The 24165-nt window shown below is 37.9% G+C and overlaps 1 protein-coding gene across 4 annotated transcripts in view; it reads left to right on the top strand.

The window, feature by feature from the left end:
• The window catches only part of CRCP (CGRP receptor component), a 34765-nt gene extending 10600 nt beyond the window's left edge, over nucleotides 1-24165 (top strand). For all 4 annotated transcript variants that reach the window (XM_075032590.1, XM_075032593.1, XM_075032591.1 and 1 more), the window contains exons 4-6: nucleotides 1096-1190; nucleotides 14428-14485; nucleotides 22847-24165. In XM_075032590.1, coding sequence (XP_074888691.1) covers nucleotides 1096-1190; nucleotides 14428-14485; nucleotides 22847-22990 — 297 coding nt within the window. In that variant the 3' untranslated portion in view covers nucleotides 22991-24165. The remainder of the gene's footprint in view (nucleotides 1-1095; nucleotides 1191-14427; nucleotides 14486-22846) is intronic.

Genomic DNA, 24165 nt, shown 5'->3' on the forward strand with positions numbered 1-24165 from the left:
GAAAAAAAAGCAAGCAGGTGTCACATCTGCTGCAAAAGTTAGCTGAGGTTGGTAGGTGTTACATGTAAAAAATGGAGCAAAGATAAATTGTCTCAAGTCAGGTATACATTTCTAAGACTACAGTATTCTTGCAGATTTTCATGACAACCCACCTAACTTGCTTCTATGAACTTCAAGAAAGCATTGCCAAATATGCATATAAGGGTGAAAACAACCACAGATTGGAGAGCTTAATGAGTTATTTATGGGTTGGCAGTGAGAGTATCCCTGGCACTGAGCACATGAAAACTTGGCAGAAGGTAACATGGTTTGAAAAATAGTATTCAACTTTTCTGAAGTGTTACTGCTTTTAAAAAACAAAACAACAAAACAAAAAAATAAACACTACCAAAAAAACCCCCAAACCCCATATCTTGGTACCTTTTTAACCTAGCTTTGAATCTAGATGTTTGTTGGTTTTAAAAGGAAAGCTGCATCTGAGTGATACTGTTCAGCACAGCTGTAAGTATGTCTTGATCACAGTCTTAGCATCACCTGAGATTATTTCAAACCAAGAAAGCGAATGTCTTTCACAAACATCATGTGTCTTTTTAGTAGACAGAGCTAAAACTCAACTCCTTTCCTGTACTCTTCAACATGCGACTTTGGGCTTTGAACAGATCAGATAAATGGCTGTCCAAAGCCACAGAGGGGAATAGTCAAAGCTGTAATTCTCACCGGGGTGTGTAATGAGCTGAGTGGGTCATGTCTTTATGGAATTAGTTCAGTGGGGCTTCCTGGATAAGTACTAATGTAATTTCCATTACATAAAGTTGTAGTTACGTATTGCCTGTTTCTTACTCCCTCAGCAAATACCAGTATAGTGTTACTGAAGACAGAAAAATGTGAGTGATCTGTGTCACCTGTGATAGCACTTCCCACTGTTAAAAAAAAAAAAAAAAAAGTAAAAAGCCAAACCCCAAAACCTGAATTGACTTTTCCATTTTTTTCTGAGTAGTACTGAGGAGACTTCTCAAAATGGGCTTGTTTCATACACAAGTGGTAAAGCAAATAGTAACTGTGAAATAATGTATCCTTTCTTTCTATCCATTGCAGACACTGAAGTACATTTCAAAAACACCCTGTAGATACCAGAGTCCTGAGACTGTGAGAGATTTCCTCGTAGCAATGAAAGGCCATAAGCTAACCAAGTAAGTAGAAATGTGTCTTTGAATAAAAGTATAAACTCATGACAATGTTGAAAAACTGATCCTGTGTACACAGTATGATAATCTGTCTGGTTTTGATCAAGGTATTTTAAGTATTTTCTGCTATTATTTAAATACTCATCCAAACATATTTTCCTTCACTTGTTAGTGCCTACATGGATGAGTATTTCCTTAAGTGGGCCTGTGTTTACCAATGTATTTCTCAAACAGATTCTTGTCAGTATTTTGTTTTTTAGCATGGTTTCACCTGGTCCAAGCACAAAGCAGAGTTCATAAAATGTTTTCTGAGGCAGAAGTTGTAAGTTGTAAATGGGTTTTGAACACAGTAAGAGAACGGCAAAAAAACCCCAACCCAATCTTTGTTTATTATCAGCCTTATTTTTATGAACTTCCTTAAGCAAAAATGCATTCATACCTAAGAGGCTGTATTGCAGGGAGGTAATAAGTAAATAAAATCCTAATATAGATGGTTGAGAAAGAATGTTATTCTGAAGTCAAGTTTTGTGTGAATCTGTGAGCCCCAGCTACAACAGATCATCTCTCAGGGTTATGCTCCGTAACTGGCATTTAGCAAACTTAAGATGTTCATCCTCTTTTTTTGTGCTGTTTGTCCGCTGATAGTTATGTCCACTGGGATTTCTGAGATATACATTTCAGTTACCTAAATATTGTGTTAATCAACTTTTTGCTCCCTGCCCTGCAGTTTCTAAGAAAGCTGAACTTACAGTTCATTCTTCTTATTTTGCAAAGTCCTGCATAGAAAATAAAACACTTCCTTCACAGTTACAAGAAGACTCAAAGGGCATTTTTCCTCTTTGGCAGTGGTCTGAACCCCTGTTGACAGTGCTTGAAACACATGATCCTCTCAAACCTCTCTCCAGAGTGTGAGTGAAGCCTGCTGTAAATAATCAGACCCAAAAGAAATTGAATCAATTGGCTGCTTGCTTGGATAGCTCTAATCAGTCATCTGATTTTTAAAGCAGAAAACCCAAAGATTTAGTTGTTCCTAAATGACTCCCTCTTCACCACAAAGGAGTAGTTTTATGCTGTATAGACACTGACCGCATTTTTCTTCCCTGCTGGAAGGACTCCCAAGGAATTCATGCTCTGGGAAGGAGGCTCTTGCTAATAATTTGGTTGTGTCACAAAAAGAAATGCAAAGTGAGAGCGTCTGGAGAGTGCAGTGCTACAAGGCAAGTTTTTACCCTGTCCAAAGGATAGTAAATTGAGTAGAAAGCAGATTGTCAGCTATTTTGTTGACTTTCAATGCCTCCTTTCTACAAACAATTATGCTCACATCCAGTATATCAGCAGCTCTGATCACAGTATTGCTGTCATTGCAGACACAGGGGTGCTAGTACTTGGAAGCTTTGTCATGGGTTTGTAACTTCGCTTGTAGTGCTTTCTTTTGTAGAACGAAAGTTGCCAGGTCAGTATGTCAGTGTTTAGTCCTCCTGTAGCTCATTTTATATAGCAGGATACTAATTTATGTAGTGGGAAAGGTATCTTAATTATTTTCTGACATGGAGGTGTTGAAGCATGGAGAAAATACTCTGTTTACTGTAAAGAGCTGATAGTATGGAAATGAGAGTGTCTTAAAATTGGCAGCAAACTAGTTCTTGAGTAAGTAGTGAGCATCCTTCGTTTCTGGTAATGTGAAACAGTCATCCTGTGTGAAGTGAAATAAGCTTGTTCAGTCTGTACATGACAGCAGTTTAGGAAAGCGCCAGAGGAATACTATATCATGGCAAAAAGCCAGTGCAAATTAGAAAGGCAGAATAGGATTTTCCAGAAGTAACTGAATGAGTTAGGTGTAAGAGTCCCATTAAAAGTCAAAGGTGGGGTTTTTTTGTTTGTTTTAAAGTTCATTTCTAAACTTCTTTCTGGTAGAATTTGACCAGGACCTCAGGATTAACTCTTACAAAAAGGCAGGAGAGCTCTTATCACCTTGACTGCATCTGCTCCCCCATATGGGGTCTCCAAGAGTGAAGTACTAAATGATGTTGGGTCATAATGCAGAAAATTCTGGCTACAAAATCTCTCGGTCTCCTGTAGTGCCTGGCTGTTTTGCAGAAGATATACCCAAATATTCGCCTTCCCATGCCAGCTTGTTCTGTGAGCTTGAATATAGCACTGCTGCAAAGGTTGAAATAGTTACAAGGTTTAAATGAGCTTTTTGACTATTCCATTTTTTATGTTTACTAGGAGGTGCCTTTGGTTTTAGGTATCATCCTCTCTGTCCTTTTTCTCTGAATCAGTCTGTAAGATAAGCAAGAGAATTATTCCCAAGTCACTTCCTTCTGCATAATGGCAGAAGGACGAGAGTGAAGAGCCAAGCACTAGTTTAGGCTACAAATTTACCACGTTTTATGGCTTATCAGAACTCAGATTGGACTGTGATACCTTAGTTTCTTGAGCATGCTGTACAACTTCTACTTTGTTAATATCTCTGTCATCTGGTAAAGAACTTGCCAGCTCTGCATTTGCCGCGTACTTTACAAAATAAGAAACAGAATTGTTTAGCGTGATCCTGGCGCCACTTCTTTCTTCTAATCTTCCATTCAGACACTTCAAGCTAGAAGTGTCAAAGCCCATCTGGCAGCCTCTTCACACCAAAACACAGAAAGCATATGGTGTGCAATTACTATATAATGCACTTTATGTTAAAGTGCTTAAAATAGTAATGCCTGCAAGGAAACTTTGAACTACCCTTTGGTTCATAACCAAGATAATTTCAACACTGCTCTGTTGTTAAATAAACGAAAACCTAAAGGATTTAATCATTTCCATTCTGTGGGATGGAGGTGGTTATTTGTATAAAAGACCTCACTAGAGATTTCATTCCAGTTATCTGGTAGAGAGCTTTCTTCCCCTTTGAGAGGAAAGAACCTGCAATGTTTGCTCTCCAGGACCTTACTTACATGATCCTGCTGTAATGACCTTTTCTCCCACAAAGAGTAATGAACTCCACAGTCTGTCTTTGCTACTTCCTTTCTGGGTAAGGCATTCAAAGTTGTGCTCTCTTCCTTAATCTCTTAGCTGGTTATATGCTGTCTCTGCTGGTAACAATTTTCTGAAGGTAGCTGACTTGATTTAAGATATATGTTAGTTGGTGTCTGTCCTCAGTGAGGGCACAGCAAGGTTTTCTGTTTTCTCATTGCAAGACAAATAGATAATCTGGTTAAAAGGCACAACTGGTCAGAAACGCCCCATCGTCTTAAGACTGCTTCCTCTGCCATTTAAATTCCTTGTTATGACTCTGCCTCTAATCAAGGAGGAAACAATTAAGCAGTGTGTTTGTGCTGTTAATTAGACTCAGCAACTTCTTTTCTAATACAAGGACTTGAGGGCTTTGAATTTAAGAAGGGTTTGCAGCTGTTTCTAAAAACCTGGTGGAGGTAGGTGGTGTAATGACTGACTTTCCCTGCTCAGCATGTTATTGCAGCAGTCAAGCACTAGGTTGTGCTGGTGTATGTGGGAATTTCAAGGTAGTGAAGAAAGACCAGACACCATCCAAAGAAGCACCAAGAATTGAGGCACATTCATTTAAAGAACAGAGCTTTTAATCAAGTGAATTCTCAATTTTCCTGCCCTCCTTGCACAAACCTGCAATACTAACCATGCAGAATGCATTGCTTGTCAGGCTATACGTGATGTCCTGAAACATTTTGGCTCCAGTCAGAGAGCGGATACCATTGTGCTGGCAAATGGTGCGGTTCCTGTAAAATAACCTCAGATCTTTTCTCTCTGTTATTGCTGATATTTGGTACTCAAAATACCAGGTTAACAGACCAGCATATCTCTTCTGCTGACACCCATCCATTTTGTGATGGGTTTTTCTCATTAGTGTTACACGCAGAAAAAAACAATTTTTCCTAAAAGGCAAATTTTAAAAATAAATACTAAAGTGTACAAACAACTTAAACCTTTCAAGCTGCATTGCTAAATGGAGCAAATTCAAAGACATCTAAACATATAATTCACTGATATAGTCAGTAAAGTATGGTAAAGCACGTTTTTTTTCCTAATCAGTTATTTTGATAAAATTGAAACTGTAGAACTGAGATTGTTTGGGTTTTTTTAAATGAAAAGCTCTGAACTGACATTATAGTGAATTTTATTACTACCTTGTTGAGGCCTCAAACTTTGGCTAACACTACAGTACAGTAAGCCATGTTGTACTTGGAAATACAGCATGCCACTAGCAGCTAATTTTCCAGTTTTAGTCCCTGGAATGGCTTCATATTTTGTAAGGTAGTGCAAATGGCATTGCATGAAAAGAATATTTATTGAGCTTGCACTCTGTGATTATGGTTAAATGAAAATTGGCTCTACTTGTATTTCTTCCTGTTACCGATAGCCTATCTTAGATCTAATTTGGGAACAATCAGATTTCCAATCACTGCATTTTATTATAATTTTTAAAAATTGGACATAAACATTGCCCTTTTTGTCTTTAAATTGACACATTCAAGGAAGTGTTGAGCTGAAAATCAGTAGTCCTTTTAGAAAGTATTTTCCCTCATTACTGCCAAAAACTACAACAACTACAAACCTCTACAATATTAAAGGCTGAATTATTTGCCTGGTAATTTTTGTCTCCTCCAGAGCTTTCAGAGTGAATTTTCAATACCAAAGTCAGGATGGTGCTAGTTTAACAATAGCATCATTTAATAGTCTTTAAAAAGACTATTGTGTTTCCCTCCAAACTGATTGGTAATTAACCCTTTGATCTGTAGCAATGTTGCTCTATTTTTTGTATTCAGATACCATCATCAGCCCTCAGATTTCATCCTGGACGAATGTACTGACATTGAAGTACAGTAACCCCTGCAGAGAATACAGCCCGGTGTGTTTGCAAAGACCACGCGCAGACTGGTAGTGATTTCACAGACCATGGCTGGGGATTGCTCATCCGTAAGACAGATCCTGTGATCTTGATTCAGACAACATTTTACATGAGTTGCAGTGGTTGCCTCAAGACTGTAGTATTTTCAGCTAGTAATAAAATACATGGTTATGTATACTGCTGTTACTTTACAGTTTTCCTAGCAACTAAAAACCGTACATTCCTCAGGATGAATTTGCCTCTGCAGAGTCACAGATGTTTTAGGGGTTTTTTTAGCTCTGTGTGCTGTATCTTGGCACTAATACTGTTCTCTTCTTACCCGTGCCTATAGATTGTAGCGTTCGCTACATATCAAGGTGCCACGCTTAGATCACTGGTCGGCCTGGACCAGGGAAAGAGACAGATAACACACACAGTGTGAGCGCCAACTTCCCCCTTTTATTGCGCAGTTAATTCCTTTTATACTAACAAGGGGAGGCGGGATTACAGGTACATCACAAGGCTGCGACTAACCCTCTAACTTTCCGTGACATCGCGAGATCTTCCGAACGCCGAACCCTACAATAGATCTCTTACTAAAAAAACAAAACTTGCATGCATGTATATTTACATACAGTCTAGGAGTTCAGTAGCTAAAAAATGGGCAATACCAAGACACATAATACAAGGTTTTGGTTAAAATATAAGTGCTGCAAAATTTGGCTCAGTGTTGACAGAATATGATACATTTTGTCTTAATTTGCACAACAGTACGTAACTCTTCTTATTTTTTTTAGAATCTGTGAATTTAGTATGCACTGTAGCAATGTGCTGTCCGTTCTGTCTACCCAGATATGCAGTGTGATTTTGAACACAAGGCAGTGATTTTTTTTTTATTATTATTTTTTTTTCTTCTAGGAGAAAATTTTTTTTGATTGTGAAGGATTACACTATTGTAATCCTACATCCTTACCTCCTACGATATACACTCTCCCCTCAAACACAGACCCCAGACCCATTTTCTTCTCCCATAACTGCACACATTTTTGTCTCCCGCAGCCTGAGCTTTATATGTCCCAGAGCCCACTCCACATCATTTTGCCCTCAGCTGGAAATGCTGATCTTGGCTGTAGCTGAGTCTCAGCTACTGCTGGATGTGGCCTAGAAGTGGGGAGGGACTGCTCAGCCTAACAGCAGTAATTGCCATTTTGGGATTTCTCACTAGGCAGGTCCTGTAAGAGTCTGCATAATGGACAATTAACTCTGATTAGTGGAATCTTGCTTTTATGTGAGAAGATGGCTTTCAGCTCTTACTCATCTTTTGTATGTATTCTTGTCTTCAACGAGCTTTCATGTTCCAGTGTTACTAAACTCCAGGCAGTCCAGGGAAAATACAAATACTTACTTTTTAGGCCAATTAAGCTGAAAATATTCTTCACTTTCTGTTTAGATGAACGAGACAGTTATCCTTTTTATTTAATGAGCGTGAGCGTAAACATGCATGCTGTAGAAAGTGTAAAGATGGATTCATCTGAGTTGGAAAAAGTTTGTTTTATTTTTTAGATGTAATGGAGCATGAACTAAATTCAGGCTTATCACATCTGTGCCCCTGCAAAATAGTGCAGTCAGCCCTGGTACTGATGCATGTTCAGGCTTGCAGCGTTTGCCTTCCTTAAAGCCTATTTCTGATGGAATTATGGGTATTCAGGTTCTAATTTGTGTATGTGCTAGCAAGAAATCCCAGGTACACAGAGACTCTGATACCAAAAATTGATTGTTAGGATCAATGTTAGAAAAAAAATCAGTGCAGCAGGTAGTGAGCTCCAACTCTTACTGCATGCAGTGGTATGTTGCTTACTGCTAGCGTTGAGGGCTGAGTAATCCAGTTTTCTATTGCAGCATTAAATTCCAGAGGCATTTTGTGAGTGTTTGCTTCAAGGGGATGCCAGGAGTAGTAGCCTTCTGGTCACTCCCATTTGTTATGAGTAGGAAGGTCAGAAATTGCCTGCAGGGAGAAGAGCTGGGACCAAAACGTCAAAAGGGTCCCCAGAGCTGATCTCAGATCAGGTACTTGGAGTGCATGTCTGCATTCTGTACAAGCAGCTGGAAGAGCTGCTAATGTGGACCCTCTCAAGTAAGCAGAGGTAACTGTTCGTGGCTTGCACGCATGTGTGCTTGGTATTTCTTAAATAATCTTAGCAGCTGGATATTTACTAAACAGAAGAGAAAAGATAAAAGGTTACTGTTCTTTATCGCAGGAGGAGCATATCTACCCATACTAGTAACCAGTGTACCTACACTAGTATCAACATACTTGCCCAAATGTCTTCAGTTATAGCCAATTAACCCTTTGCCATCCTGCAATATTTTGCCAAAATAAAATAACTTACATCTTCATTATCAGAATGTTGTTTAGGCTGATCAGCAAATAACTGGCTAGGTACCAATTTTCAGATGACAGTTACTTAATAGTTGGTCATTTCTCTGTGTCTTTGGATTAAAACAAATGCATTGCTTAAATCATAATTATATAATGTTAATATGTCTAAAGATTATTATTTTTTTAACATCAATTAGTGTTCATAATTTCTAGAACCCTGTAACACTACATAAGCACCTTCAGATGAAATACGTCATTTATATAGCTTTTGGTATTTTGTACCCTGGTGCTAATTCCTTTTTGATGTCCTGAGTAATTTTTCCAGTAGGGAACTCTGCAGATCAAAAACAGGCATGAAATTTTTCAGATAACACATTTTAATTACTTACTTGCAAATTATCTCTCATTCTTCTGTACCCATTTAAAAAACTGCAAATACTCTGAATGATACCATCTTTGCTGAAGTAATGCTTTTGAGATCCATCTGTCCTGACTGTAAAACTTCTATCTATTCCCTAATGAGTTATAGTAATGTTAATGGCTTATAAGCAGAAAGTCTTTGAGAGGTGACCTTTTTTTATTGTGTCCTGTATTTCTTGTCTTCAGGAAACATGAACAGTTTCGCTAATTGATTGTTTTAGTCACAATGTATAATTGGTTTTAATCTATTTCTGTTGTTAACCTGCTCTGCCAGTCATCTTTCTATGATGAACATGATGGAGCTCTGCCTGTTTTAAAATAGTTCTGGATAAATAAGATCTGCATTCTTTAGCACAGGCATGATATGACTTTGGTTATTTGAACCTGTTTATTTGGCTCTGAAGTTTTGTCAGCAACAAATTGTAAAGATACTACTTTGAAAAACAAGAATATGAGAAAATTTATCTTATGTGTTCTTTTGTAAAAGTCAAATAGTATGTTTTGTCTGGAGATGTGGTGGAGCAATAGGATTGGATTAGGATATGTGTTGCTGCAAAAATGAAGAAAGACTTGTTTGAAAAGGCTCTGATCTCAGAAGTGGCATGTGAGTGTACAGTGCAGTGAGAAACTTGTATGAAGTACGAATTCATTAAACAGTGAACATAAGTCTCTCTTTTTAAGTAGGGCTTTGGGAGGAGGGGGTAGTGTTTTACAAGTAGATATCCTCATAGCTCTCCTGTGAGAGCTGAAAATGTTTTCTCTGTTTTAGATGTCTGGAAACTGAGGCACAGGCACGTGCTTGGCCAGGGACCATAAAGCAAATAACATTGAAAGCCAGGACCAGAGTGCCAGCTTCTGCACCTCCGTCAAGTGCTCCAGGCACTGAACCAGGCAGTTTCCTAGCTCTTGAGGAAAAAGCACTAAATCTGTCATATATTCATTCAGATGAGTTGGCCAGATTTTTGTACGCTGAAGATGTTATTTAATATTCTTTACCCTGCTCTGTTAGGACTTTTGCTGTTATGGCAAAAAATGCAAAGGTGAGGTTCTTCTCTCGTTTATTCGTTAAATGACCTGCTCTCAATTTTAATTTTGGTCTAAAGGATTTCAGTATTTGCCTCCTGTCAATATTAAGGTTTTATTTCTCTCCTTTCATTACTTATGACAGTAGTAAATGGCAGCAGTTATAAATACCTTATCTTTTTGACAACAAAGCAGCCAACAGTGGTGCTCTTGGTTCAGTGTTAAATTCAGCCACGCTTTTACAGCTGCTAAATAGGTATAAGTGATTAGCATGGGAAAACAAAGGATGTGTATTCACTGCTTCCCACCAGTGGAAACATACTTGGCTTTCATCCTTGAGTCTCCAAAACCAAAGCAATCTAATAAATCTGGCTAACCAAGCTATTTCTGATTCCTTTGTGTTGTCTGTAAAATCACAGTATTCAGAATTTAAGACCAAACCCTGTGCTGCCAAGGGGTTGTTAACAGGAGAGGGAGGAAAAATGTAAACAGTTACTCTGCAGGAGGGAAGAGGGAACGTAGTCACTACAGTGGGAATTGCCTTTAAATACTGATTTGTACCGTAATTGACACAAAGGACCTTCTCCCCAGCATCCTCCTGTATTTTTGCAGCCTGGATGTGCCTTACACTACATGAATACAAGGACAGATCCGTTTCGGGGCACTACAAAATCTCCAAGAGGAAGGAGGAGGTCTGGCCAGGGGTATGACCACACGATCCTTTTCAGGATTATTCAGTGGAGCCTTCAGAGAATACAGCAACGTCTGCTGCAGTGTACTGTCTCAAGGGCCTTTCCTTTTCTCCTCGGAGACCACATCTCTTCCCCATTCTTACACCTCCAAAACCCAATGCCTTTAAAGCAGTCACTGCTCGATCATTCCTCTTCAGTCTTACTGTCTGTAAAATGGGAATAGTGGTCCTTACTACTTTATACAAGACACACAAATAAGTGTGGGCAAGCTCGAGGAACTAATTTGATAATTGGTGTTTCTTAGAAAACACTTTGAAACCACTGATAAAACACTTGCTTTAGGAACTTATTTAGGAACTTTTTTTTTTTAAGGAATAGGTTGATGGCCCTGCTTGGAAGGGCAAATGCTGATGTGCAGGTAGAAATATCTTCCTGTTCTTCAGCAAAAATAATCTTTTAGCTGTGAAATCTGAAACTGATGTGAAATCTGCCACACTTGTTGGCATTTATCCAAATGCCAAATGTCACTTTATTGCAAGCTTTTTCTGAAGACTGAGAAAAATCTTCTGATGTGGTTCTGTAGAACTAGAAAAGAAGTTTAAAAGGATAGGGTGGTACCCAAAATGTTAGAGCTCATTTTTTAAACAGACATTTTGAACAGTTCTGTGGTTGAGTAAAAAGGAGTTTTCTTTTTTTTTTTCCTCCTTTATAAAGTCCTAATTCCTTATCCCCTTTTCCAATTTTGAAACTTAGAGAGGAAAAAAATAGGTACATTTGTAAAGTAAATGTAAATTCAAGATGTTCAATTTTTAATGGTAAATGAATATATAGGAGGATTTCTTGGATCTTTCTGTTGTGAATTGTTAATATTTCACGAATGCTGCATTTTAAAATTGCAAGCTTTTCTTTTGAAGTTGAAAGTCATGGTTAGAATTATTTTCCAGCATTTTAAAAAAAAGGATGGCAGAATGGCTCAGGGACTAGGTGGGACAGTTAAAAACTTTTCTTTTTTAGGATTTTGGTTTTGTCACCAGCAGGCTGGGTCTAAAAATAACAGTGTGTAATTTCTTTGAAGCTGTTTTCGGTTCTTTAGGACTGTGAATACACATCAGTAAACCCCCTGGTATAATGAAACTTTATGTTTGGTATCAGCAAAGCTGTTGTCTTTACTGAGCCACAGTCTCCCATAGTCGTATTCCCATCACTAAGTCACTTGCAATCATGGACCTTTTAGCTGAAGAGGGTCTGTTAGATCATCCAATCTGTGGTAATACAGGATTTTTCCTTCAGGAGGCATCAGCCAGGAAAATTTTATGCTAGTGCTGCTCATTTGGCATGTTCAGTGGATAAAGGGTCTTATTCTGTTTGGGTGTCAGCTGCCTGCTGCCTTAGGTATTAAATTCAGTCTCTTGACACATATACACGTGTGCATGTACACACCAGAGCAGTTCATTGCCTGTCAAAGGCTTCTCCTGAGAAGTGTAAGCACCTTGGTCTTTGAACATGTACCGGTGCACATACATGAATGATAAAGTATTGAAGTGCCTGACAATGTTATAAACTGTTAGCTGGCATTAGATTTCAAGGGCAGCCAGTGCTGGAGGCCATTTGAAATGAGATGGTATCACTGAAGTATATCCAGACACACAGACATTGACCTGTTGGTTGTAAACGCCTGCATGGGAGAGATCTGAGTTCTCTTGAAAGCTGTAAGGTTTCCTTTCTAAACCACCCACAGGTCCAATAAAACAGCAAAAACCTCTTCAGAATCAGCTTAAATATGCATTAAAGATGCACTTTAAATAATAATAAATTCCACACTTTAGTTCTTCAAAATCGTAGTTCACTACTGTATCGCAGACTGGAAGATCATGCATGTTAACTGTCACTTCTCACTTTAATGCATGAATGTGCACAATAAAGATGTGCTGCGTAGACATAGATGGCTGCTAGGAGAGGCTGTATGTCAAGTAATCATAGAATCATAGGATTGTTTGGGTTGGAAAAGACCTTTAAGATCATCGAGTCCAACCGTTAACCTAGCACTGCCAAGTGTAATAATCATTCAAGATTCCCCCACCCCCCCAAAATGTACATTCAAGTTCCTTTACTCATTGTATCTATTATTATTATACTTTAATTGTATGTTTTTATTATAAAAGTGCATTTTTTACTGTTTCATATGCCCTTTTAAACATCTGGTTTATCTTTAGGAGTGTTGTATTATTGCGCTTTTCTGTTCTAAAACACAAAGATTGGCTCAGATCATTAGCCGTGCTGCTATTATGTGGTCGATGTTAATGTTTTGAGCTTCTGAAATTAATGAAATACGCATTACTGGCATATGACAGCTGTTTTTTACTTTGGTTTTGGAATTATTTGTATTTAAGTAGGGTATAAAATTAATAATTTTTGGCTGCAGAGCTATTGCGTAAATGTTGTGAATTGAATTTAATGAACTTAATTGTTTGATCACATCTTCCAAAAAAAAAAGCGCTTTTTAAATGTCAATGAATTTTTTTCCCTCATAACCCTTTTTTTTCTATTTTAATGATCAACATGTTTAAATGGACATTTGTGAGATCTCGTGATTTCTTGATGAGAAAGTAGAGCTAATAGCTGTTTGGTTAAAATGAATCCAGAAAAACAGTGAGGCTGGGTGAGCTTGATGATGGTTCTGAATGTATCAGGAATTTTCATACTGGCTTCAGTGGTGCTAAACCAGTCCCTCTGAATATTAAACTGTTTTGTGTTTTAAGTACCAAAGTCAGACAAGTTTTACTGACTTCTCCTCCTTGTAGGCAGAGGAGAATGGAATTTGAACTATTAAAAATACAGATGCAACACAGTTCATATCTGAAGTCAAACCAAAAGAAGTTAATATTGATTGAAGTGCTTTTGTGCTAAAGGCATAGGACTGCAAATCTGAATGCATAGAATTGCTTTTTGTCTGCTTTAGAGCATGAACAGTATTTGAATTTTTGTTAATTAATGAATTATCTTGTATTTTAAACCACAATAAGTGACCCTACTTTTACAACTCAGGCACTGTCTGAGGGTGGTGAGGTTTTTTTGGCATTTTCTGTGTCTTTGCTGCCTTGCTGCTGGTGGTCATGCCAGTCTTTGTGGGACTGTGCAGTGAACCAAGTCAAAAACAACCCAGGGAAAAGAGGCTGGTTATCTTCACAGTCCAGCTCAGTCCCCCACCTGGTTTGCTGCATGGTGCCCAATGGTTGTAGAAACACAACGAAAAGGTAGATTTGCATGGGAACAGATGGAGATATATTTTTGCCCAAATATACGTGTGTAAAATACAGCCTCAGCCCGCTGTAATAAAGTGTGAAAAAATGCATTGGCTTAAACTGTGTGGGTTGCAGAGAGTTTATGTGACAAGTGGTTTCAAGCTGATTTTTTTTTTTTAACTTTGCATTTGCAATGGGCTAAGAGAATAAACAAGTTATTGCCATTTGGCTGATGGATTGTAACTTCTTAGGTATGATAATTGTTCTTGTGGTTGTGTGTTCATAGCAAAAGAGTCTGTGATCTTTGATGAGTTGTTTAGCGTTTCTGTACAGCTTTTAACAAAGCAACAGTGCTTGTTAATGCTTGTACAGTAATGATCTAAGGGTCTTTGTCTTGCCACCTTAGACTAGAGGTGGCAACAGCACTATGTCTAAACACACAAGAAAGTACTGTATTTAAAATATCCAAATTATCATGGCAATTAAACCACACTGCAAACCCAGTCAGAATTATTCTTGGCAGTGGCGTTTCATCCCTAAATTATCAGGAATGTATTTGCATCTTACCAGTCATTTGAGGAGATCCTCAAATTATACAGTAATGCAGATTGTTTTACGCTCTGCTTTTAAACAGGGCAGAAAAGCTCCAGTTGCTTAACCACAGGCCTGTGACAGCAGTTGAAATACAGCTGGTAAGTAACAATGCTCCTGACTGTTCAAAGCTTAAATGAAAGCAGCTTTAACCTTGAAGATCAATTGAATAATTACTTTCTCATGGTCAGTGATTGAATATATCCTTTTATGCACATCTTTACATTCATGGTTTCGAATCCACTCTGCTTCCTCTCTGAGAGCTCCTTAGAGACTTGCCCATCTTTCTCTCAGACAGACTCTCCACTTCTCTTTGCTTCAGTGTCACATAGTGAAAATGCCCAATGCAGTCATTAAGGTTAGTTACAGTATTGCAACTAAGAATATATTTAACCTGAGTCTTTTTGCTGCGGCTCTGTAATCAATTACTTCACTTTTTGACAGCTGTGATGATGTGATCGTTTTGATGGCAGGGTTTTATGTTATAGTAAAGTGAAACACGCTAAAAAGGAATGAGTAATGAGTGATCTGGAATTTTGACCAGTGGTGCAGGATGAGAAATGGATATAAACAGACTTTCTGATGGAAAGTGGCTGTTGTCAATATGTTAAGCATAATTCTGATGTAAAGAGGGATTGTTGCTAAATAGAAATAGATGGTTATATTCTCTGAAGTTTCTCCTTAGGAATACAAAGTCCTGTGGTAATAGAGAGAGTCTTATAATAAGGATATTCTTTTAATAAGTATCTCTTACATTAAGAACATCTGTTTACAATCTTATCCTGAAACCAAACTGTGTAGTAACGGGATCATATTTTGCTGCAAAAAAGGGAAGGATTAAAGAGGTACCAGTAGGACTATTTTTCTTTCATAGCCAAGGAGTAGCTGTTATAATGCTGAAGGCATCTCATAAAAGAATGCTTCTAGCTGAGGAATTAATACTGTGTTTTGTGATTGAAGAGATCAGTGTCGATCATCAACCCAACCAAGAGCATTAAGGCTTCATGAGCCTTTGCTTAGGAAGTTAGTCGTAAGTGATGATGTGGAGCCTGTCTCATACCTTTGTTAGCTTCATGTGCTTAGACACAAATTTATTATATTCCCATATAGGCCATATACCGTCTTTTTTTCCCTTGTCTTCTTTAAATGCAATGATCTCTTGCTGCTTTCAGGTGACTGTGTGGTTTTGTCTGTCTTCTCCCCCCCCCCCTTACCCTACCTAGTTCCTCATTATCTTACCTATCCATAAAATATTGAAAGTAGTTTTGCTCCTGTGTCATGTTTTGAAGTCCAGGAGGCAAGTATAAGAAACTTTGGTCTTTATATTAGAAGTCAGGCTTCTGTAGAGTGTTCCACTTTGACGTCACAAGCCTTGGAATAATCTAAAGTTAGGTAAAACTCATTGCTAAAACTTTCAGATAGGAGATTTGAGTTCAGTGTCCGTCCATTATTGATACGTAACCCTTCTCTAATGATCAAAAGCAACATGTTAAAAATGTAATATTTATACATTTGGGAACTAGCCTGAAGTTGTATCATCATGGAAGTATTGGGGATGCAGTTACTTCTGTTCCATTGCAATACTCCTGTAATTCCCAGGGCATGTTTCTCCAAAACTAGTATTATAGTAATCTAAGTTAACTGGATTGTTAAGACTGTGTTAAATTAAGCCTCCCCAAAATTGCAGTACATTTACTCTTTCATCAAAGCACATCAAAGTCTTTTGAGCTCAATAACTGCTAGGAAACTGCAGGCCATTTTTCTTAGTGAAATACAGAGACTAGGAGCCATAGCAAGGAAATTATTTTGCTGTTTGATTGCTGTCTTGAATCATTTTGGTTTTAAGTGAGGACAGGGGAAGGAGATTGTAGCAGTGCAGCATCCTCAAACACACAAAACCTCTGTCTTCTCTGAGCATCTTTGAGTATAAAATAATGCAGAGCAGTGGAGGCTACCAGCATTTTCTTCTTTGATGTCAGTAGGGAGATTACCCATACAGAGATTTCATGCAGGCAAGTCAATTCACTGTAGTCAATGGATGAGAGACAACCTACAGAGAAGTAAATACTAGGTCTGAAATTGCCCTGATTCTCTTTTCATTGAACTTGCTCCTGCCACTCAAAAGCTTTTGAGTTGCTCCTGGAAATGAATCAGAAATAAATGATGATGAAAACTTCTGACTACTTCCTATAATGTAGGCAAATCAATTGTCTCTCACTTGCTCAAATGGTTTTGGTCTCAAACTTGTACTCAGTGCTGCCTGTCCATGGAATGGAGTCAAATTTATCTGATAGGCTTTTAATAGCTGATGTGAGAGGATGGTTATATTTACTACTGCTTGTCGCTTTTTTGCCTTTCCAGCTTTTTGGATTTTTACTTTCCTTCCATAAAATTCCCTGTCTTTAGTTGTATGCAGACAATAAATCAATTCTGCTAAAATCATATTTAAGCTGAAAAGCAAATTTATGTTGTGATCTTTTGATCTCAAGTTTTTTTGTAAGTCTTTATGCATAAATTGCTGTAATTGTTCATATTTGTCTTTTCTGGACTGTGTGCCAGGATTTATTTTCAAACAACAATAGCAACAAAAGGAGCATGAAATTCTAGTTCATATCCCACAGGGTAAAGCACTGTACACATTGCAGCTATCTTGACCTCCTGTTTTAATCTTTAACATATGTTGTTCCTGGCTCAGTGATCCACAAAGGAGGGAATAAAAGAAGACGGTGATGTTGATCTAACCATGACAGTGGTCCAGCTTTATTTAATGCTGAACCGTGATGGGTTTGAAGATTAAGCATCATCTTTTCTAATGAACAAATTGCTCCACATTCTTCTCTCTGAATGGAAAAGTAGATTTTAATTCTGTGCTTTTTAAAACTAGATTTCCATCTCAGAGAGCTTTGTACCTTATGATATGTGTTCTGCATAACGAGCCTGGCAGATTGTCTTTCATTGTTGAATAGAAAATAACAATGTGAAGTATTCTTCTGGAAAATGGAAGATGTTAGAGGATTTAAACATTTTATTTTCCCACTTTGCATACTTGGTTAATTATCTCTGAGGGACATTAATCCAATCATTCAGTCTTTTATTTTATTACTTTTTTATGTGCTTTTTTTCTATTAGCATGTTGGTGCTGAACAATTTCAAATTACTGCTCAAAGGAGGAAGTAGCAGTCATTTTCTCATAAAATATGTACCTCCTACACTGGAGTTAAATTATGTGCTTGATAGCTTTGAATGTGCTCAGAACCCCTGTTTCCTTTTTTTGCAGTAGTTTACTGGTTATTTTTTAAATAGAATTCTTAGCTTGTTATTCAAATAAACAATAGCTTTTAACCCACAGGTTGTTCTGTTCTGTGATGCTGAGGTTTGTTACCCATCAAATTTTACTTATCCTTGAGACAGTTTCTCGGTTCTCAGAACTTTTTAGGGTTCTTCAGTGTGGCTTTATTTATTCTTCAACATTTGCAGTGTATTGTTGTGTCTCAGGAAGCTGAATGAAATAAACATTAGCACTGAAAGCTTAAAAGAAGCACAGTGAGGATGATGAGGTCTCTTATACTTTGCTTTTACTTGGGTAAGCAGAAAAGATAAGGTATGGTTATAATTAGGGAAAGCATGTTCCTAAAATGTTTGTCCTTGTTTCACTGAGTTAAAAAAAAAAATCTAGACCAGTATGCATGTGTATATATATGTGTGTTCATATTTTGTGCTTACATGTGTACATAGCACTATGAACATACAGATTTGCACATTTATTTTATGAATAAACACTTTAATCTTTGAAATTACCTTGATAGTCAAGCTAGCTGTTACTTTCTGATTTACCTTCTCAATAAATAAAAGCTTCTGAAAATGACTTTGTCATGAGAATTTATCAGCAAGTTTTAATGTGACTTACTGCTTAATGTAATGCTATTATTATGTTCTGATTTGGTAATTATGGTTGTTTTGTTCCTCTGAGAAATTCATACATAGTGCTCAATTAAAAAAAGCTACTGTTAAAATGTGCAGCTGGGAAAGGCTGCATGGTAGTAAAATAATCCACATACACGTTTGTTTAATAAGCACAGCTCTGGTTCCCAGTAGCAGTTATGTTACTGAGCAAGGCATCTGCCAGTGTTTAATTCTGCAGTTGGCGAGCGATTTGTCTTTTCATTCTCTTGTAGCAAGATTCAGTGATGGATGTTGGATGCATGTTTCATTTTGCTGTGTTAGAAAGCCCATGCCTAGATGTATCTGCGGAGGCAGAACAGAATTGGCATCCTTTTCTTAACGTATTCTCCATTTAGTAAATGTTTGCCTAATTTTAAGCTTCAAGTCCAGTTAAGTTAGTCAGACCTCTTGAGTACTTGAAATTAAATCAATACATAAGCTGTGGCTTAACAGTTGTAGGTACAAGGTGCGTAAGAGGTGAAAAATTAGTTATTAGACTTCTAAATAAAGGTAGCATTGCTCTCAAAGGTGAGCAGTACTGTGGCTTCGGCTGCCTTCTGAATATTTTGTATGTATTCTACAGTTCTGAAGATCTGGCTGATTGTAGCAATAAAGTAAATCAATCAATAAAGTAAGAAGCAAATTTAGGTACTCAGGCTTGAAAAGTGTGTATTAGCTGCAGGAAGAACATGCCTCCTTTTTTTTAGCTGTAAGAATTTTATGCCAATTAAGTTACCAAATAAAGTTTTCCTGCTTCCTTCCTTGATTCCTTCTTTGGTTGTCTTGTAGATTATATTGTTTAGAGCATTAGCTGAGGGGGGAAATGAAACGTGAAAATTGCTTACTGTATGAATATATTGCAAGGAGAGTTTAATGACTGTTACTAGTTTGAGTGAAGTAGAAGTTATTATTAAGGCCTGACTTGACTGAGTTGATCTTGACCACGTGGTTGCATTTCATAGAAAATACATACTGTGTATATGTACGAATGACATTGGTATGCTATAACATTTGCTACAAAAACACTGTAGTTATTTTGGGATAGTATAGACTTGAATGCTGAAAAGCAGTATCGGCTTGGGAATTATTTATTACAAGAAGCAGCATAGCTGACATGGCTTACTGCCTTTCCCTTGTGTTCCTTGCAAGAAAATCCTTGCTCTCAGCCCTGAGGAGGAGACATGCTTGTCTTGCTGCACATCGGGGTGCTTTTTATCTGTAAATTGTGTTACTGTAACATTGTCCAATTCTGTTATTGCACAAATCCCTGAATATTGAAAATACACAGTTCAGTGGAGCTTTGGTTGATGATACCGTACACTTTGCACATGGCATCATCTGTGAGGATAATCTGTTTCCATTTGGTGTGCGTGGCACTGCCAACATAAACATCTTATGTCATATGCTTATTAAGAACATTCGCATTTTTGTTTTCCTTAGTATAAACTTTGCATTCCTGACTGCTTATGGTTTGAATCTGTTGCTTGAGCAGTTTCAGCCAATTGCGAGTTAGAGGTTAGCAAGGCTTTTTGATAGATATTTTTTCATATATTGGTAAAATTCTTGCTGGAAAAGTAGGTACTCGAATACAATTGTTTCTTTTTGCCTTGTAGGCTTTTTCTTACACATAATTTCTCTTCTGAGCATCATTACATTATTTCCTAGTACTATCAGTAGCAAAAGTATTTTATCTTAGAGTTGTAAATCAGAAAACTCTGCAAACGTCTGTTGAATCTAGAATAAGCCTCTGAGTGACCTTTTGTTTCCCTTGATATCTGTTTTCCTTTAGGACAGTTTCATTTGTCTCTCTATCTACATGCTCTCTCAAAATTTTTGAATTTTTCCTTTTGGCATGCTGCTTTGCTGCTTCCTAATTGTTTATGTTTTCATAAGTTGCTGCTCAGGCTGTTTCCCTGAAGAGTGAAAAAAATTGATTTTTATAGTTTATGCTTTTGATCCTTTGAACTCTGGAATAGTATCACAGCAAAATAGCACTGAAGCATCAACTTGAATAATAAGCTGTCCATCCTGCCAAAGGCAGATTTTTGTCTGTCGGTAGTTCCTGATGTGAGAGCTGGCAGTGAGGATGCATGGCTCAGAGGCACTGAGAGGTGAGCCCTTGATGAATTTGCTGCAGTATTTTAAGGAATTACCACTTCCCTCTGGCAGAGACTACAGATCTGTCAACCAAAGGGAATTTGGAGCTACATTACCCACTCCTCAGCGCGGTACCTGGCATCTTTCTTTAAAGATGCTTTTCTCAACAGTTTAATGAGACATCAGTTAGAGCACCAAAGCATCTGAAACATGAGAGACTATTTTCTTTCATCCACATTCTGGTAAAGTGTGATTTCTTAAACTACCAGAGCAACCACCAGAGATCATCTGTCAGTGTCCCAGGTTGGATCTGCAGTTTGTCAGTCTTGCAGGCTTCCGTGCTCGCCAGTACAAATGGCATCAACGTGATTGTTGGGGCAATTACTCTTTCCGCACTGGGGAGCACGTAAGAAGCAGTGATTAGGCACTGGCATAAGTATAGTCTGCCTTAAATACAGAAGTTGAGAAGAGTCAATGCTGATCTAGAAATCGCTCTCTATTATCTGTTTAAGTTCTGATCAAATCCTTGTGTTTAGCTCTGGCTACCTGAAGCAAGCACCTGAAGGAGAAAGTGTTTGGAGAAGAAAGGGAAAGGAGATATATAGGGAGGGATAAAATTTAAATGGGGAAGAGGGGTGGACTTCATGTGATCCAATAAATCAAATCTAAACTAGGCAAGGTGCCATTTTCTGAAGATGGGAAAGCAGTGGGATGGTAATGAATGCAGGAGACATTGGGCACTAAGAGATACATCATTCTGCCCTAAGTGATACTGCCTGTCCAAAGGACATGGGCTTTTTCTTTGTACAGTTCCTGCTGCTATGGGGCTGTTGACTTTAAAATTCAATGTAATAGTAATTAATAACACTATAATCCAATCCAAAAGCCAGGCTGATAATTCTTTTCAAAATTTAATAGCATAGGTCATCTGTAGAGTGATGGCTTTGTCAGCAGTATTGGCAACAAAGAGTGTATGTACACGCTGTAACGTACTTTATTGTATAATGTTGATGCTCCAAGGTATGCTAGTCAAGCTGCTGAGGTGATCACCTCTGAAATGCAGTCTAGCAGGCAATTACTTGATACCACTTCAGTAGCTGCGGCAGTTGCTTACACAGAAGGGTAATGTTAGGAGGATTTTTGGTATGTTTTAACACATAGTGTATAGTATAGCAGCTGGCGGTAATGAGAGCCAGGGCTGTTTTTCCAGACAGGGTCCTACAGTAGTTTTTGAACTAACCATGCTTGGAAAGCCACTCCACAGAGAATTTCATCCTTTGATCGGCATGGTCCCCAGAAACAGTCATTTGCAAATGGATATTCACTGTCTGCCTTTTGCTACATGAGTGGCTTCTAGCATGCTTGCTTTCCTCTTTTCAAGGGTCTGTGGATAATGGCTGATGAAAGATGATCAGATTGTGCAAAGAGGGCTCATAGGACATTGAAGAAAAAAAAAAGTTAATTGAATATACCACTCTGCTTTTTAGAAGGCAAGATGCATCTGAATAGCTGACAATTTTTAGCTAGAACTGATTAAACCTGTGTTGACTTGGAACCATAATTAATATAAATCACTGCTCTTCAAAGGACATTTTAAAGGACGTTGTATAAAAAAGAAAATCTCGAACCCCGCATTCCTAATTAGTTTCATTTGTGTTTGAAGAGTTCTTTTGGCTTGCTTTTCCAGTACTCTGACAAGCTTTTCCTTTTAACAGCTGCCTATAAATTAGGGCAGTTGTTTTTACTGGTAGCAGTGATATAAGAGTTCCCACAGCACCATAGTGAGAGTAGGTCCCTAATTAATCTTACGGAATTTTATTGTTGATTCGTGACAGCGTGTTTTGTGTTGCTCGGAGCTTTTATATGCCTTTATATTCAGGAATCTCACAATCTAAGCAAATTCCAATGAAGTATAGCTGCTGTAGGATTAGGTGGTTTCTTTTATGGCCTGATTACTTATAGTCTAGGTGCTGGATAAGATACTAAGGTTCAGGTACTCACTCTCAGGTTATCTCATTTCAGTTCTCACATGAAAGCACAGGAACTTTAGGAAAATAGGTCTGGAAGGTAGGTCTGCATGTGAACTAAATGAGAAGCCTGGCTCAAGATACTGATGTGTAGGTTGAGAGAGGCTTTAGGAGAAACCAGGGAGGACAGCCTGTTCTGAGTGTGTTGTTTTCCTCATTGTAAAGAAAGCAGGGTCTCATTATGGAGTGCCAATTGTAGTGGTTAACAATAGAGCTCTTCTTTCTTTTTTTAAATATTGTAAGAGTTCCGCTTTGTAAAATGCTTTTGTAATGAGCTCAGACTATGTCTTGCATCCATTGAGAACAGTATTTCCCAATTAGTTGAGTCCTTCTGTTTGGAGCCGAGGAAGGAAGTATGGATTTAATGATTACAATAGATTATCTTTTGACCTGCAGATGGTAGAAGAAAGCGAGGAAAGGCTAACAGAAGAGCAGATTGAGTCACTTCTCCAGACAGTCACCAGTATTCTTCCAGGGGATCCAGAAGAACAACAGAGGGACTCGGCAATGGCAACCGAAGACAAAGGTGACCAAGCATAGGAGACATCGGGGCCAAAGCTGGCAACAATTTCAGCAGAAGAGAATCAACTAATATTTTTCTGTTTTTTTTACTTGATACCAGTTTAATCTTGTATTGGACATCGTTGTAAAATGTGTTACAATTTTTATTACTCGGAGGTGATGAGGGAACCAATTGTTTACAAGAAAGCATGGAAAAGGACTCTATTGTTTTGGCATTTTGTCATAAACAGGGATGGTAGTAACTGAGTTCGTAATGTCGCAGTCTGAGAAATTATGGGGCACAGAATCTGAAGCTTTTGTATTTTTTCCATTACCCATGTAACAGCTGTACATTTGAAGAGGCTTATATACAGCTGGCAATTTTTAATTATTACAGCAGTACTGTAATTATAATTGCTTTCATATGCTTTTGAATTGCCCAACTGGTTTTCAGAATACAGTCTACAATACAAAGCCAGCTTTCGGAGCTGTTTGTGAAAAGGGCTGGTTTTGGCAATCAGAACATAGAGTAATGTACAAGATCTGCCCAGACAATTTCAAGGAGGCTGTTGGCATCATGGAAGCGAGAGGATCTGTTGGTAGGGTAACTGTTCGCGAGGGTGTCTGGCAGTCTGTACTTGATAAAAGAGAGATCCAGATCATCAGCTAAATCAACATATTGCTACTGAAATCAGCTGAGTTGGACCAGTTTACAGCAGTTGAGGCTCTGGACTCAAATGTTGTCAAGGCTCTTAGTAATAGAAACAGAAGAACATTTAGGCGTGGGGTGTATATTTTCCCTTTGAATGTTTGTTCCAATATTTATATATAGACAAGTCACAGTCTTGTGAACATGCTGTCGACCGTGAAATAAATGAATGAGTCAACACTGAAGTGAAGTCCTAATCTGGTTCAGAAGAATGAGAATCAGTCCTGGGCTGAAGCAGAATTTTCTGTGTACTGAGCTTTTGTCTGATTAAAGATTTCAGGATCAAGTATTTAATGTTGAAAGCATTGATGATTATAACAAATCATTTCTGTATCTCTACATATATGTACATAAAGTCATGACTTATACATGGCAGTGGTTTTATACTATGACTGCAGATGATTCTTTTATAATTATTATAATGTACTGGAAATAGAAATAAAGTTTGAAGTACATCCTGGGAATTTTGTGGCTTACAGACAAAATATAAGACCTTGAATCAGAA

This window comes from Buteo buteo, chromosome 7 (genome assembly GCF_964188355.1).
Source record: "Buteo buteo chromosome 7, bButBut1.hap1.1, whole genome shotgun sequence".
Taxonomy (NCBI): Eukaryota; Metazoa; Chordata; class Aves; order Accipitriformes; family Accipitridae; genus Buteo; species Buteo buteo.